The sequence below is a fragment of the Photinus pyralis genome, unplaced genomic scaffold, assembly GCF_008802855.1.
Source record: "Photinus pyralis isolate 1611_PpyrPB1 unplaced genomic scaffold, Ppyr1.3 Ppyr1.4_LG5, whole genome shotgun sequence".
Classification (NCBI taxonomy): domain Eukaryota; kingdom Metazoa; phylum Arthropoda; class Insecta; order Coleoptera; family Lampyridae; genus Photinus; species Photinus pyralis.
Genome location: NW_022170596.1, coordinates 9,526,687 through 9,541,645, shown reverse-complemented (window position 1 = coordinate 9,541,645; position 14,959 = coordinate 9,526,687). Strand labels below are relative to the sequence as shown.

The 14,959-nt window shown below is 36.6% G+C and overlaps 3 protein-coding genes across 4 annotated transcripts; 2 read left to right on the top strand and 1 right to left on the bottom strand.

Annotated features, from left to right (window-relative positions):
• Positions 1 to 1,894: 1,894 nt before the first annotated feature.
• LOC116170957 (DCN1-like protein 1) lies at positions 1,895 to 3,186 on the bottom strand. Its single transcript, XM_031487545.1, has 3 exons — positions 3,032 to 3,186; positions 2,315 to 2,908; positions 1,895 to 2,271 (listed from the first exon to the last, which is right to left on the bottom strand). The coding sequence occupies exons 1-3, from the start codon at positions 3,032 to 3,034 to the stop codon at positions 2,083 to 2,085; spliced, it is 786 nt and encodes a 261-aa protein (XP_031343405.1). The 5' UTR covers positions 3,035 to 3,186; the 3' UTR covers positions 1,895 to 2,082.
• A 17-nt stretch (positions 3,187 to 3,203) lies between these two features.
• Positions 3,204 to 9,885, top strand: LOC116170956 (probable glutamate--tRNA ligase, mitochondrial). The gene is made up of 8 exons (XM_031487544.1): positions 3,204 to 3,354; positions 3,407 to 3,641; positions 3,695 to 3,890; positions 8,562 to 8,776; positions 8,828 to 9,059; positions 9,106 to 9,266; positions 9,404 to 9,713; positions 9,763 to 9,885. Exons 1-8 carry the CDS (start codon positions 3,237 to 3,239, stop codon positions 9,853 to 9,855), a joined length of 1,560 nt encoding a protein of 519 aa, XP_031343404.1. The 5' UTR covers positions 3,204 to 3,236; the 3' UTR covers positions 9,856 to 9,885.
• A 3,125-nt stretch (positions 9,886 to 13,010) lies between these two features.
• On the top strand, positions 13,011 to 14,222 carry LOC116170958. Of its 2 annotated transcripts, XM_031487546.1 has the most exons (4): positions 13,011 to 13,367; positions 13,415 to 13,483; positions 13,792 to 14,049; positions 14,103 to 14,222. In XM_031487546.1, exons 1-4 carry the CDS (start codon positions 13,362 to 13,364, stop codon positions 14,175 to 14,177), a joined length of 408 nt encoding a protein of 135 aa, XP_031343406.1. In that variant the 5' UTR covers positions 13,011 to 13,361; the 3' UTR covers positions 14,178 to 14,222. The 2 variants fall into 2 exon arrangements, with proteins under 2 accessions (XP_031343406.1, XP_031343407.1); XM_031487547.1 differs by lacking the exon at positions 13,011 to 13,367 and having other exon boundaries at positions 13,422 to 13,545.
• Positions 14,223 to 14,959: the final 737 nt, after the last annotated feature.

Here is a 14,959-nt window from a genome sequence, read left to right as displayed (position 1 = left end):
GACTTCCGGGGTAGGATCGTGGCAATGTTGAATGAAAAGTCTTTTCGTTCAACATTGGCACGATCCTAATCCGGAAGTCGTTCGCATCTTTAAAAAAACATAGATTGTAAATTGACACAAGGTGTGCTGTGACCGGCAATCTTTTCTGGCCAGAGTTATAGTGTCATTTAGGTTTATGCTAGTTGTATTGTGAAAATGCCTTTTTCAAGTGCAGATCAAAGAGATATGATCCAAATTTACTACATTTCTCATCGGGCTGCTGCAACAGACAAAACATTGCCAGCCGACCTGATGAACTTCTTCATAGAATTGTGGGCACTCTCAGGCACAAGATTAGAAGAAGGGATGTGTCAAGAGCCATAGCAAATCTTAGGAGAGAGTGGCACTGTGCTCAGAATAGGAGGTGGGCAATTTCAACACATGTTAATGATGTATTTTGTTCTAATTTTAATTATAATTTTCTTGCAAAACGAAGGTTCAATTCTGTTCAGATGAAAATCGAATTTCTACATCTCTGACAACGCTGCAACCAGACAGATGGATCAAACTGTCAAACGTTTGTTTACAACAAAAGAACCCAAAGCACTCTTCTCAAAAAATTAAAAATTGTATTTTTAGGAAAATGTGATAATGAACCACCATTTGTGTGATATATCGTTGTAAAGAGAAAAAAAGGCGTAATCCCAAAATTCAATATGGCGCCCATAAGAAAAACTACAGTTGCCACGTGTTTCTCCGTCATCTGGAAAGTAATTAAAAACAGGATGCCATATTTGAAATCTCCATTATAAAGTGTCCAAATAAGTTGTTAATTAGAAATGTCTACTACGATTGATTGATAAAAAAATTAAAAACGAAAATCAGAAATTTTCGTTTTTTTGCGATATCTTCAAAACTATTGAAGATATGTCAAATTTCTTTTCAGATTCAGAGATTCTTATTCAGCCCGGAAATTTGCAACTTTTCCCCCATTTAACCAACTTTTTATCTCTTAAGATAAGTGAGATCCCCATAGTGGCGCTCGAAAAATGGACACTGTGTATACTAAAAACTATAACATTTCGAACTGAAAACTAATGTTTGACCAATATTATGTAGGTTTTTCAAAAACTTTTGCTATTTGAGATTTGGGGAGGATATACCGAAAGGGTCATATTTGTATTGTCAATTTAGCTAATTCCTTGATTATTTCTTTCCGTATAATAAGAGCAGGCATGAACGCCACCCTATGTCTGTGGTGGCGGCCTGTCTCTGGTGACAATACAGCTATATCCAGGCACCAACTCTGGCAAAATCTCCTGTACTGTCTGTAGCAGAGGTATCACTACAGCAACGCTCTTTAGCTCCTTTGAATCAAGAGACACATTGGATGTGCATTGGATTAGAAGGCATCAAGGGCAAGCTACCCCAGGTTCATCACGAGAGAACTACCTTTGCTTGGAAGAGATATTTTATATGCACTGTAAATTGTACAAGCACATGCATCGTACCTATAGGTTTGACTGCAACCCCTTCAGGCACAGCATAAGTGAGGTGACAATCCATACTTCATTCTTTGTAAGTGTCCATCACTTTCACATCTAGGGGAACATTGTTGGCAGAATACTTGCCGGTCATGACAAAGATTAAGGAGACTACCGATTACATGGAACTTGGTTACGTACACCAACTTTATATTATAGTTGATACACTGTCCGTTCTTCAAGTGTGTGCTCGACTCAAACTTGACTTTCAATTGTTTACCAACAGTGGTGCGCATGTACAAATACTATCCCAACTTTATTGTCTTCTCTGTACACACTTTGCTTACCCTCCTCCCTAAATTCAGAATCCACCCTTCCATGATCTAATCTAATAGGCAACTAAAAAGGAATCAATTCTAATGAAACTCGAGTAAAAAAAATTAATATTTTAATTAGAATATTTACAATCTACCAATAGGTATATATCAAAACTGATCTACTTTACATCATAAACGAGGTGGCACTGTCATAATAGTTCGAAGAAGTTGACCGTATTTTTTTTATCGAATAAAAAAATAAAAATAAAAGCAATCGCTTAATTTTGTTAAAAAACAATTTGCTAATCAAGTTGACTAGTGCTATGTGGTTGATTTTCTCTAGCTTGAGCTGTTGCCCATTCAACAAAATCGTCAATTAGTACGGGCCAAGCACCCTCCTCGTCGTAATTACTCATATCGTCCGAAATTTGTCCGGCAAAATCTAACAGTAAATTCCACGTATCTTTCGGAATGGATCTTTTGTGATGCTCCTAAAATTCCGCTTTAAATATTGTTAGCTCATCGCGATCTTACCAGTAGAAACGTGCACCAAATGTCTAGGAATTTGAATTTTCCTTTCAAAACGATATTCCAGTAAGCTATAGCCATATCGAGGTCTAATCCTTTCTGCCCGGGATTTTTAGCGTAATTAAACGTAAACTGATAAAAATCTTTAAATTTATAACTATCTTTTAATTCACTTTCTAAATTTGATAATCGCGCCTTAAGTTTCTCGACACTATCACAACCTAACTCCGTCATTCCGTTAATAAACTCCTCTTTAGTGAACTCGCATTGCGTAGCAGCCTTAAACTTCCACGCTATTATTAATACTAGTCGTGATTCGGGGGAAAGTCCCAGCTCATCTAGAAATTTCATTATGCCGTCTGCCGTAATTTTATCCACTTCGGATGGATCTTTGTATCGAGTGTAGAGTGACTCGAGCTTCTTTTTGTCGACATTCCTGGGCTCTCGGAAGTACGCCTCGGGATTTTGAAAGTAGTTGTCACTGGCGAGATCTAACTTCCAGTCATTCTGTGTTAAGCAGTAAATTGCTGTGTTCTCCCCAGTTTGCGTAAAAGAGATAAATTTTTTCACCTTTTCTCTTTGCGACGACTTCAATTTATGCTAAAATGAAACGAATTAAAGCAGAGAAAGGTTATAGGATGACAATAATAATAGTGTAGTTTTCTGTCATCTTTTCCAGAATTTTCGAAAAATAGTTAATGAATTTTGAGAATTTGGACTTACCATTGTCAAAAGTGAAGTAATTTACATTAAATTTCTGATCATTTGATTTTAATTTAATAAATTTACAGCCGTATTATATAAAATAACCTACAAAGGTAGCAAAGCAAGAGTGCCACAACCACAGAAAATGAAATCTCTTCGGTTCGGTTACTAAAAAAACAAGAGAAAGTGCTCGAATTGAGAAAGCGCCGCACACTCCGGAATTATGCATTTCCTTGTGTCGAAATGCGGCCTGCTAAAAATTAGAAATAAATGCGGGATTATATTGACTCAGTTGGCTCACACAGGTGAGGTAAGGGTACGTTTCGCCCCCAGCCCGACAGGTATCCACCGCAATGCTATAAAGCATAACAAACTGCATGGTGCTATTGCTAGGTTTTCTGCATCTGGGAGGATTACGTACGGCACTGTACAACTTTCTCTTCGCCAAATCTAAACGTGGAAAATTTATACTCCGCATAGAAGACACAGATCAGACACGTGTGGTAGACGGAGCTCTCGAGCAAATACAAAAAGACTTGAACTGGGCCGGAGTGTACATCGACGAAGGTCCACGTATAGGTGGACTATACGGGCCGTACATTCAGTCTCAAAGATTATCGCTTTATAAGTAGTAATTATGTAAAGTACATTATTCAATTAATGCACCACTCGTGTTTTTAGAGATCAGGTGAACACGCTTTTAGACAATGAGTCCGCATACAGATGCTTCTGCACAAGTAAAAGATTAGATTTATTGAGATTGGAAGCGGCCAGAACTGGACAGATACCAAAGTATGATAACAGATGTCGCCACTTAACGAAAGAACAAGTTCAATCGAAGTTGAATAGTAATATGCCGCACTGTGTTCGATTCAAAGTAAGCTTTTTCTTTTACGAGGTTTGTTTAAAATTCCTTGCGGTAGGTACAGTCGACATTGCCATTGCTAGGTTCGAGTAACTTACCTCTCACAACCTTCTATGATATCTACCCTATTAAAATACATACATAAATACACAAAGCAAAAAAATTAGATAAAGATCTGAAACGTCTTTTAAACGCCATCCAGAATATTATAAGACACTTCACAGATTATGGATTGGTTCTGTGTTTTTTTATATAGGCTTGTTTTGCACAGTCAAGGCTCTAGAAAGTCATATAAACTGTTTTCAGAGTGTTAGAAATGACTCTTCAGCAAGAAACAGTGGAAAACTTCCCAGGAGGTAAAATAAACCCTTCTCCAGAGCGTGGAAATCTTGGAAAGTGGTCTAGAGCGCTTTGAAAAAGGTATGGAAAGCTGTGGGAAGGACTTAAATAGATCTGAAAGACGCAAAAATGGAACTTGGAAAATTCTGGAATAAATTTAAAACTCTCTGATCTACAAAATTAGAGGGTCTATAGACACTATTAATAAGGTGGTGGATTGTTCTGGAAAGCACTGATTACTTATAAGATATTGGAAAGCACTTCCTGGCACTCCTTTAACAGTCGATCTCTCTCTAAGAGAGGGAGGCTCTTTCTAAGCTGTTTTTGATCGACATTTATAGCCATAAGTATTGACTTACCAATAGAAATCAATAGGTCGATTTTTTACCTATCTATTGCTATTCGACATATAGAGACAGGTTTCCATTCCCACTTGGAACCGTGGTTAATCAAAAACAGCAGATTCGTTTTACTGCACCGAACTAACTTACTTGACAAAAAAAATACAGTAGATGAGCGGACCTTTTTTCGAAAATTGGTTTAAAACTAATCTTCCAAATATTCCCGAGAAACCTGTTGTAGTAGTGGGCAATGCGTCTTATTACTACAGGAAGTTCCAAACAATTGTGACAACAAGGCGCAAATAAAGAAGTAGTCGCGTTTCGAAGAAGATTACTTGAAATCCGAGTTGTTGGACGGAGTAACTCAATTTAAATGACATTATGATGGGCATTGGCATATTGTAGACAAAATTGCAAAGGACAAGAATGTTAAGTTGCCACAATTACCTCCATATACCACTATGAACGTACCTGATATATATTTTTGAATTACCATGTATACAGAATTTGTAATACAAATGTTACAGTGGCTCTTTGTATTTTACATTGTTGCCATTTACATGTAACGCTTTTTTTGTTCGCTTTTATGCCATATTTTATGAAGCAGTGGCATTTAAATCAAAGATTACTGTTAAAAGGATGTAAGATTTTGAAGGTGGGCTTCGTGCGTTGTCGTCGTTCCACATTTCCATAATTGTTAAAACTCATGTTCATTGTGACGTCACAGACACGTCGACTCTCACAATAAGGTTAGTTTATTTACATTTCATACATACTTAAACTGAGTTGAGTTTGTGTTTCTCTGAACAATCGCTTATATCGTTTCGCGTAAGCATTTGGGGTAATTTATAGTGCATTAGAACATGCATTCAAATTGAATATTACATTTTGAGAGATTTTTTTAATTTACGATTCGAAAGTTTCATATTGTAACCTATAACGTTTGCATCACAAATCAAGCGGACGATGTATTACCAACATTTCACAAAATTTGTTGATTTAAAAATATAATTCTGGTAACGTATCGATTTTGATCTTTCGGATATTTAACATTGGCGCTTTACCTGATCACCACGTTATTTTTTTACCACATAATACATACAGGTAGGATTTTTATAGGCAAAGCAAAAAAGGTTATTTCATACAACGAGTTAATAACATAGGAGAAATTACTAGAGTGAAGTCACGAATGTTTAACAAAATAAATGTACATAATGTAGGGGAAACCTGGGTAATGGTGGCCATCAGGGTAATGATGGCCCCCCTAAATAAGTAATACCTTCTGTATTTAAATCAGTATAAATGTGGTACGCCATCTTTGAACAGATTGTATAAGTAGCGCTCTTAGTTCCAAGCGTGTCTACCTGCAGGGTAACTGAGTAGTCCGACATTTTCCTAAATTAGTACGTGTCATGTAAGAAAATTGGTGTGTAGCTGTGGTATTGTTTTCGTGTGGCAACGGTTTATATAAGACATTTTTGTGTGAAACTACAGTTCCATATCACCTTGTCGCTGTGCTAAAAGGTATGGAGCCCATATCTTTACACCTGTTTGGACAATAAAGATTATTATTATGATTATTATATCTTAATTCAGGCCTGTAGCCAGGGGGGTGCCAGAGGGTGCCTGGCACCCTCTGATCGATCACGAACAATAGTGCTATTTTTGTACATTATCAATTAATTATCACAAATATACAATATCATTGTTGTTCATAATTATTACAATAAAAATGATTATTCTTGATATAATACCTACATACTACATTTTGTAGTATGAGTACAATAATGGTTATTAGAATTATGCAATTTGATTCAAAAGTAACAAGTTTAAATAACTCAGATTCAGATATCTGAAATCTGAAGTTATGGACATTCTAGCTCTAGGCTTGTTTCTTGCTTGACAAGTTGGCAACATCGCTGATTACATTCGAAAAGGAAAAAACTAAAAATATAGACATGAACACACTTCTAAGAGAATTTCATAATGCCAAAGAGAGAAGGTTGCAACTATTTTAATGAATATATTCCAGCTTTTTTCTATTGTTATAAATAAATTGTATTAGATAAACTAAATTTTTATCTAATATTTTTATGTATGCTTAAATATTTATTCGATTGACTTACTTTTTGTTTATTTTATGTTACATCTTTTGTTTTTTTTAATATATAATATATATTGGATAAAATTAGTTTTTTTTAATATATTTTTTGCTTTTTTGACAAACAAGTCTCTCGAGACTTCATTTTTGTAAACAACCCTCCAACATTTCGTTTGCACCCTTACAATTTTCGTTCTAGCTACGGCCTTGTCTTAATTTACATTTTTTATTATTGTAATTACAAATGTATGCATTTTGGGGTTATAGGAGCCACCAAGTTTGGGGAAATGGTGGCCCGCCCCAATTACCCCGATTTTTTAATAAAAAAGAAGATGATTTATTTTTTAAAAATTTAGATGAATTAATGACGAAATACAAGTTTAAAGAATTCCGAATTTTTAATACTGACGAGAAAGGGCTAAAACAAGTGGGATTTGCAACTAGCTGGGAGAGAGGGAGAAATATTACAGCAATTTGTGCCTTCAGCGCAGGTGGAGTTTATGTACCGCCAATGTTTATATTTGCCAGGGAAAGAATGTCGCCACTGCTTGAAAGGGGAGGCCCTCCAGGTTCATTTTATTCTTGTAGTAAAAAAGGGTGGATTACAGAAGAATTACTCCTACAGTACCTAAAGAATTTTCAACAGTTCGTTAAAGCTAGCAAAGATGATCCTGTTTTGTTGATTATGGACAATCATTCCACTCTCGGCGCTTATCAATTCTGCAAAGAAAATGGAATTGCTCTTCTAACCATCCCTCCACACACGTCACATCGTCTTCAATCACTTGACGTAACCTTTTATTCTTCCCTTAAATCAGCGTTTAATGTAGAATGCTGCAAATACCTTAAAAATCATCCTCACGAGAAAATAACTCCTTTCCCAATTGCTGATATTTAATGCCGCCTATATGAGAACTGCAACTGCGGAAAAAGCAATTAAGGGCTTTGAAAAAACGGGTATATGCCCTTTTAACTCAGATGTTTTTTCTGAAGAAGATTTCCTTGCAGCAGAGTTATATAATGCAGAAAACGAAGTAGCGTCATCCAACGTCTTGCAAGATTCTAACAATACAGGCACAGTAAGACCTGAACCAGAGGCAGAAGTTAATAGTTCAAACATCAAAGTGGCAATATGAGTTTTATGGAAATTCCATGCACGTCCTAGTACATCTGGTACAAATGGAAAAAGAAAAAGTACTAAACAACATTCTCAAATAGTTACATCGACACCAAACAAAGATGTCTTGGAGGAGAAAGAAAAGAAGAAAGTTAAACGAAACATTGCAACAACACCCACATATAAAAGAAAAGTTTTTGGCGCTGTTAATGCTGAAATGCGTGGTGAACCGTCTAACGTACCTTAAAAAAGAATAGCCAGAAAAGTTGCTCCAAAAAATTTAAGCAAGGCTCATCCAACGATGAAAATGACTATGAAGTAAACGATGAAACTGTGCCTGGTAAAGACATATGCCTAGTTTGCGGTGAATTTGGGAACAATAGGGAGTTATGGATCCGATGCGTTATGTACCAAACTTGGGCACATTAAGCGTGCACGAATTTTGTAAAATGAGAGTTTATTTGTGATTATTGTTGCTAGGTAGGGTAATGGCCGCCTGTTCCAATTACCCCTATTAGCTGGGGTAATTGTGGTCATTTACATTTCTTTTAAAAAATCGTCTTTGTTTTTGTATTTTTTTCAAATTTTTTAAATAAAAATAGTATTTCTATATCCATTTTATACTTTCTGCAGGATTTTAGCTTTTTGCGATTTAAAACATTATTGATAGGCATTAAAATGCTTACGGGACCCCCACTCCCCCTACTTCCCCTACAACTTAGCTTAATATATTTGTTCCATGTGCTTCATTGACTTTACGCATAATTCACCTAAATTACTTTCAGTTGACACCTGGTCTTCAGACGTTCGAAGATTTGATATATGGCACTATCACATATGACGTGGTGTTAAATGAGGGAGATCCCGTCATTTTTAAGTCTGACGGTTTTCCCACATACCATTTCGCAAATGTCGTCGATGATCATTTTATGAAAATATCGCACGTGCTCAGAGGCGTCGAATGGCAAATTTCAACCACGAAACACATTATGATGTATAGGTAAATTTGTATATACATAGGAGGCGTTTAACGCACTCTGGATGATTGTAGAGCGTTTAACTGGGATCCTCCCATGTACGGTCATCTGCCACTACTAATGAATTCCGATGGAACTAAGTTGAGCAAAAGGCAAGGCGATATTCAAATAAAATACTACAGAGACAACGGCATTTTGCCGCAAGCTCTTAATAATTTGATAACTCATTCCGGTGGTGGTTTTGATAAGGATCTCGAACGCGGTTTGAAGCCAAGAATTTACACGATGGATGAGTTGGCAGATCAGGTAATGTATTGAACGATTTAGTTGGCATCAACCATGTTTTTTTTAGTTTGATTTAAAGAACATTAATTCACACTCGGGCAAAGTAATGTCAGAGCGACTGTTGGAATTTAATGGACTTGAATTGGACAGACAAATACATTGTGATGCTGACTTAAAAATTTTAGTAGCAAAAGTACAAAACATAATTAGGGAGAAGTTTCCTGATAGGTAAGAGGATCTTCATTTACAATAATGATCATGGCGTTGGTCTCAACTGTGCTTGCTCGGTGGCCCAATTTAACCCCATAGATCAACTCTGTTGCACTTTATAATAATATTGATAGGCATAATAAAATTTTGAAAAGGGTTTTAGACAACTCCGTAAAATTGGATGAACAGTATATCAAGTCGGTCTTATCTTGGACTAGAGCTAGAATAAATCGATTGAACGATTTAGTATCTAACGAATTGGCATTCTTGTGGATACCACCAGCCGAGAATCGAGCCAAACAAGAACATGTGCGCCTAATCAAAAATGTAATCGAAAAACTTGAAGAACAAGAAAGTTTAACGAAAGACAGCCTAAAGTTATTGTTCAAGGAAATATGTTCGCAAAATAACATCAAATTTAGTGCCTTCATGCAGATGTTGCGTTCCGCCTTGAGTGGGTTAAAGGTGCAGCTATCAGTAAGGTTAATTGATTATTGAAATTATTTTATTGCAGGAAGGTCCCAGTGTGGGAGAAATGATCGAAATATTAGGAAAAGGGAATACAATGTTACGTTTGCAAACTTATATTAAAGAATGTGATGAATAGGTCATTAATAAATGCGAACTTTTTATATGACACTGGAACATTTACTAAAATGATAAAGATAAAAAAAACGTTAAGGACTGTTCACAAAGTGGGAGCGGCGAGCGTCGCGACGCGATTGATGGTTCATAGTAAAGGCGTCTCACATCGCGATTTAATGCGGCGTTGGTCGCTCCCATCCTAAATGCTTGCGCTTGATTAAGAGATATTATGCCTATGCCATTGTAACTCAAAAGCCGTACAAAGTAGAGAAAATGAAGTGCACTTCTGGAAAGGGCGAAGTTTAACTCGAGATATTCGCTGCTACTGTGTTCTTCATATTTTGGAACAGCCACCAATCATAATTTTTTTGGGGATTGATAAAGAGTGCATTGTACGGTTATTGACAAAAGTAATGATCGTCTAATAGGTAAACTCAGTAACATAAGCAACCAACATGCCTATCACATGGGGCTCCATCGGATTCTTCGAGGAGGAGATGACATGTTGGTTCGCATTTCCAAGTTATCATGTGGTATGCGAACATCCTTAATACCAATTTCTGAATCCACCAATCAGGCGCTGAGTTTATTAGAAATGTTCGCATGACGTCGAGCCAGTGACGCTTTTATGTGGATGTTCATTCATCCATCCATTTATAACGCCTATAATGAAGAGCATCATTCTTGGTTCACCGCCTATGGTTCGTAAAACTATATACCCTCTCTGTAACCTTCTAACACAAATGGCATGTGTTATAATGGAAAATATGTGAGTATATTAATAGAAGCGCCAAGTCGATATGTGAATTAACTCATTTTACTGACCTAAAAGACCAATTGCTAATATTGCATAAAATATCCCAATAGTTCCAAAGGTTTCTTTTTTTCCTGATTGATGAGTATGTGTTTCATAATGTACCTACCGTTACATGAATCATGTTTGTTTGTTATACTATGCAGGTTGTTATGCCTTTATTAAATATTTATTTATGCATTCATGTGAAAGTGTATTATAAGTCTGATATTGCTCTGTACGATTCGACTAATTCTTTCTTCTGTAAGGGGAGTACCCCATACAGTCCAATTTTTTACTGTATAAGCTGCTGCTTTGTCTCGTGCCCGTTGACGGATGGTGTGTGAGCAATACAAGAAGGAGAGCCTACTAATTAACATTTCTTCAGTTTCTGACGTAATAACTTTGCTTTTAACGTTGTGGTAACATACCCGTACAATTAGGCAGCAGACTTCACATTCCAAAGAATCACAGTGGGAAAAATTCGTTCTGCGCAGGTGCCAAAAAAATTTTTTCGCAACGAAGCTTGGTCACTTGGTGTGACAAAATTGGAGTCAGCTAACGGGCGTTTCCGGGTTCTCAATATTTATTTTGTTGTCTTGTTTGACAAGGGTATTTTATTCTTTCTTGTACTAACTATATTAACGATTGCATTTCATGTGTCAATTTGTTATTATTACATTATGCATAAAATACTGCGTCGTATGTTTGTTTGTTATAGTGTCGTAAACTGTGTAGGTGTGTGATGGCATACCCCTACAGATATGCAACACACATTACAACGAAAGCGTCGTTGCGACCACTGGCTACTCAGCCTTGTTGTAAAGCAGATGTCTGCCTAAACCGGTTTTTTTTGTGCTTTTTGTATTTAAGTGTTCTATATTTTTCCAAGCGTTATCAAGGTAGTACTCGCATTAATTTTTTGTTGTATTTATTTTATTTCGTGTCTTACTTTGTTACGATTCCAACTTTAGATTTGATACCTGTTAATTGAAGGCATGGCGTGGGTTACCGTCGTTTTTTTACCGTTAGGTAAGTCATGTTTTAGCTTGCCTTCAATGTGTACATGCTTATGCCGACAAATGTTATACGAGATTATCAGTATAGTGTTATCCTGTATGTTTCGATTAATTATTTATTTCCGTGGAAAAAGAACCTCACAGCTGGATTCTTAGCAGTATATGTTTCTTTCTCATCTCGTGGGGACCGCAGTTCTTGGCGCCTAGGCAATACAAGAAGGGTGATTAACCCTTCTTCCGTTTAAAATGCGGAATTGTATATGTGATGGTCTACTTTAGCTTGAATACCTACTGCTGGCATTCTCACTTACATTTTTTTGTGTATTAAAGTAATGATGGACGATGCCGGAACAAAGTCATTCTCATTTTGATATTCATTAAATACATGCAATTTATCATTTTACGAGTTGCCTAAATTGAACCGTAGATGCGTTTTATACTCAAATGATTTATCTTGTTTTCCATTTGTAGTTACGATATCATTTTGATCTCGTTTGATTAATTTGTTAAACCACATTTAATAATAATAATAATAAATGTCTTTAATAAGTACCTATCTAGGTTAATTAATTGCATATAAATGTGCGATTCTCTGATTTTCGTTGTACGATTTGAGATATTTTGCATTTTTATATTTCTGTTGGTACCATAATTGATTTATTTCTTGTATTTGTGTGTGTTATGTCAGGTTTTTTTACTGGTTCTTTTTTCCTGGATATTCGATTTGGATTTGCTATTTCTCTGTATGAGTGGTACTACCTCCTCGAAGGAAATGTCTAATACAGCCCGCAGATCTTGCATCTTAGCAATACGAGAAGGGGGTCCGCTAATTTAGATTTCTTCATTTCACTTTTAAGGTTGGCCCACTAGATCAAAAGTAAGTATACTCTACATCTGTGCTCAGCATCAACATTCCAAAGACTTACTATTGTTTGTGGCAGTTTATACTATACCTCTTAATATAATCAAAATATAGCAAATACTATACTCTTGCGTCTAAAATTAATAGAAAGTCGACTTGTCTTATGTCGATTGAAAAATTAATATTTATGAAAGATTATAGCTTGAATATCTGGCTGAAGTAAGAAAAATTACGATACTTTGATATATTAAGACTAACAGTGGAGGGCAGGGGGACATTTATCACAATGTAATTATTATTGTGTAATGTGCGTGCAGTCCATTCTAGGTAGGTGATATTCAAAATAGGTACACGGAAAACCTTCAATAGGTCACATTTTTTAGGGAAAATGTATTGTAATAAAATGTGTATTCTTAATTTTTGGCACTTCCGGTTTACTGAATAACTGAATAATGCAGGTAAATTTAACTCAAATGCAATGTGTATCCCTGGTATACTTCTTCCTTCATATCTCGATGACTGACGTAGAGAATGTCGATGTGTTTTATGTAATCACCCTTTTATCTCCACTATCACCCTTCGCAGTATGGACTCTAGATGACTCATTATGATTATTTGAGAAAGCTCCTTTTCGCTGAAACTATTCCTGCCTCACCAATACTCCAGTATGGTTAGATCAATCCTATGCAAAACAGAATGAGCCTCGTACTATCTGCAGCGTCGCAATTTACATGGTATGTACTTGGAAACCGATCTGATAAGGCTATCAGTCATTTGTACATACAATGAGTACCTACCTAAATTCTGAATTAGTTTCAATTGCACCTTGATAGATAAAATATCTGTCGGTTAACATGGCGGTATGTTAGAATTATAGTAATTAGGTTATTTCTATCACATGTTTTAGACAGAAAACCTGATTCTGGGAGTGGATTATTTTAAAACTGGGTCTGGTATATCGAAAATCGTGGAAGAGGTTCGTATGGGCTTACTATGGGATATTGTAGTGCGAGTCCTATACGCGCACCCGATTATTGTGTCAGTATCTCAAGTTGGAATTTATTTTTTAAATGATATCAAGGTGTGGGTTCATGGGTTGGTACATATAGATTAGTGAAATTGGTCACTATTGTACTATTCTTGTCAACAAAACGAGGGCACGCACTTGTGTTGTAACCCTATAAGGCAATAACGAATGTGAATCAGCTTAGAGATCTGAAATAGACTGACAAAACGTTGGGTTTGATGCTAGTACAGACGACTTTAAGTTTGTTTTTGTTTTAGGTAGCCAACTTCTTCGCAATTGTATGTGTAGCAGTCGGCGGGGCAAGTCCTACCGGGGATGCATTTCTAGTGTGCGCCTTCTTTGCTTTTATATCGTCTGCGGCACTCCTTATACTTTATGTTACACAGCTTGCCGCCAGATTTGATATTCCCTGGTACAAAGTCGAATTCGGTTTATGTATACTGTGGATCGTATTTTATATTATAGTATCATCTCTGACACTTATTATATGGACGCCCGCGTACACTGCTGGTGCGGTACGTATTTTTGTATGTGTCCAGGATGGTTATTGACTTTGGAACTATTTCAGATATTTGGTTTTTTTGCAGTTTTCACGTATGGAGCGGATGCATTTCTTAAAGTGAAGGCCACATACTTTACGTAACTAAATTATAATTATTTCTGATTTAATAAAACGTTGTAAATATAATATGCGGTGTTCAAATTCATACGGGACTGAAACTATTTATCATCAAACGTTTGGATATTCAATATGCATCAGTATATAACCACAGCTGATATACGCATATCTGTGATGTAGCCCAGCATTGGATTTACGTAGTGGTAGCTAATGACACTCTCCTCTGACAACATTGCAGAAAGAATTTATTGAATCACACTTTTCTCAATAATTGCGACAACAGCTGATGCTTCTGTCTTCTGCATACTTCTATACGCTGTGATATTTACCTTCATTGCAATCGACAGAAGTAACGTGCTGTGCGCCAACCAGTTAACGCGAAATCGTCTGGGAAGTGATGACACGCGTCGGTCTAGGGCTTTAGTGTGGTCTTCTGACTCGCCTGGTTATTGGTCGCAACGATGGGATTCTTGTATGCCCAATAATGGATTTTTTCGTCTTTAAGATATGACTACATTCTGAGGATATCGAAGGCGGGAGCTACTCCATAGCATGGTCCATTCAGGGTGAAAGACTGATTGGAGGATCCCGTATTGAGTAAGTGGCTAGGGGCTGTTGGGCACAGTTCCAGCGTAGGTTCCAATCCCGGAACTGAGGAATTGTTGAGTTATCCGGTAAGGTAAGCTTTGGAAGCAGGAGAGACTGCACTGCTCAATTGCTGGGATGCAAATTGAGGTTGATGCAGTTGTAGAGGAGTTTTGGTGGTTCAAGGCCTGGGTAAATGCACGGACGAGCTCCTACGGGTC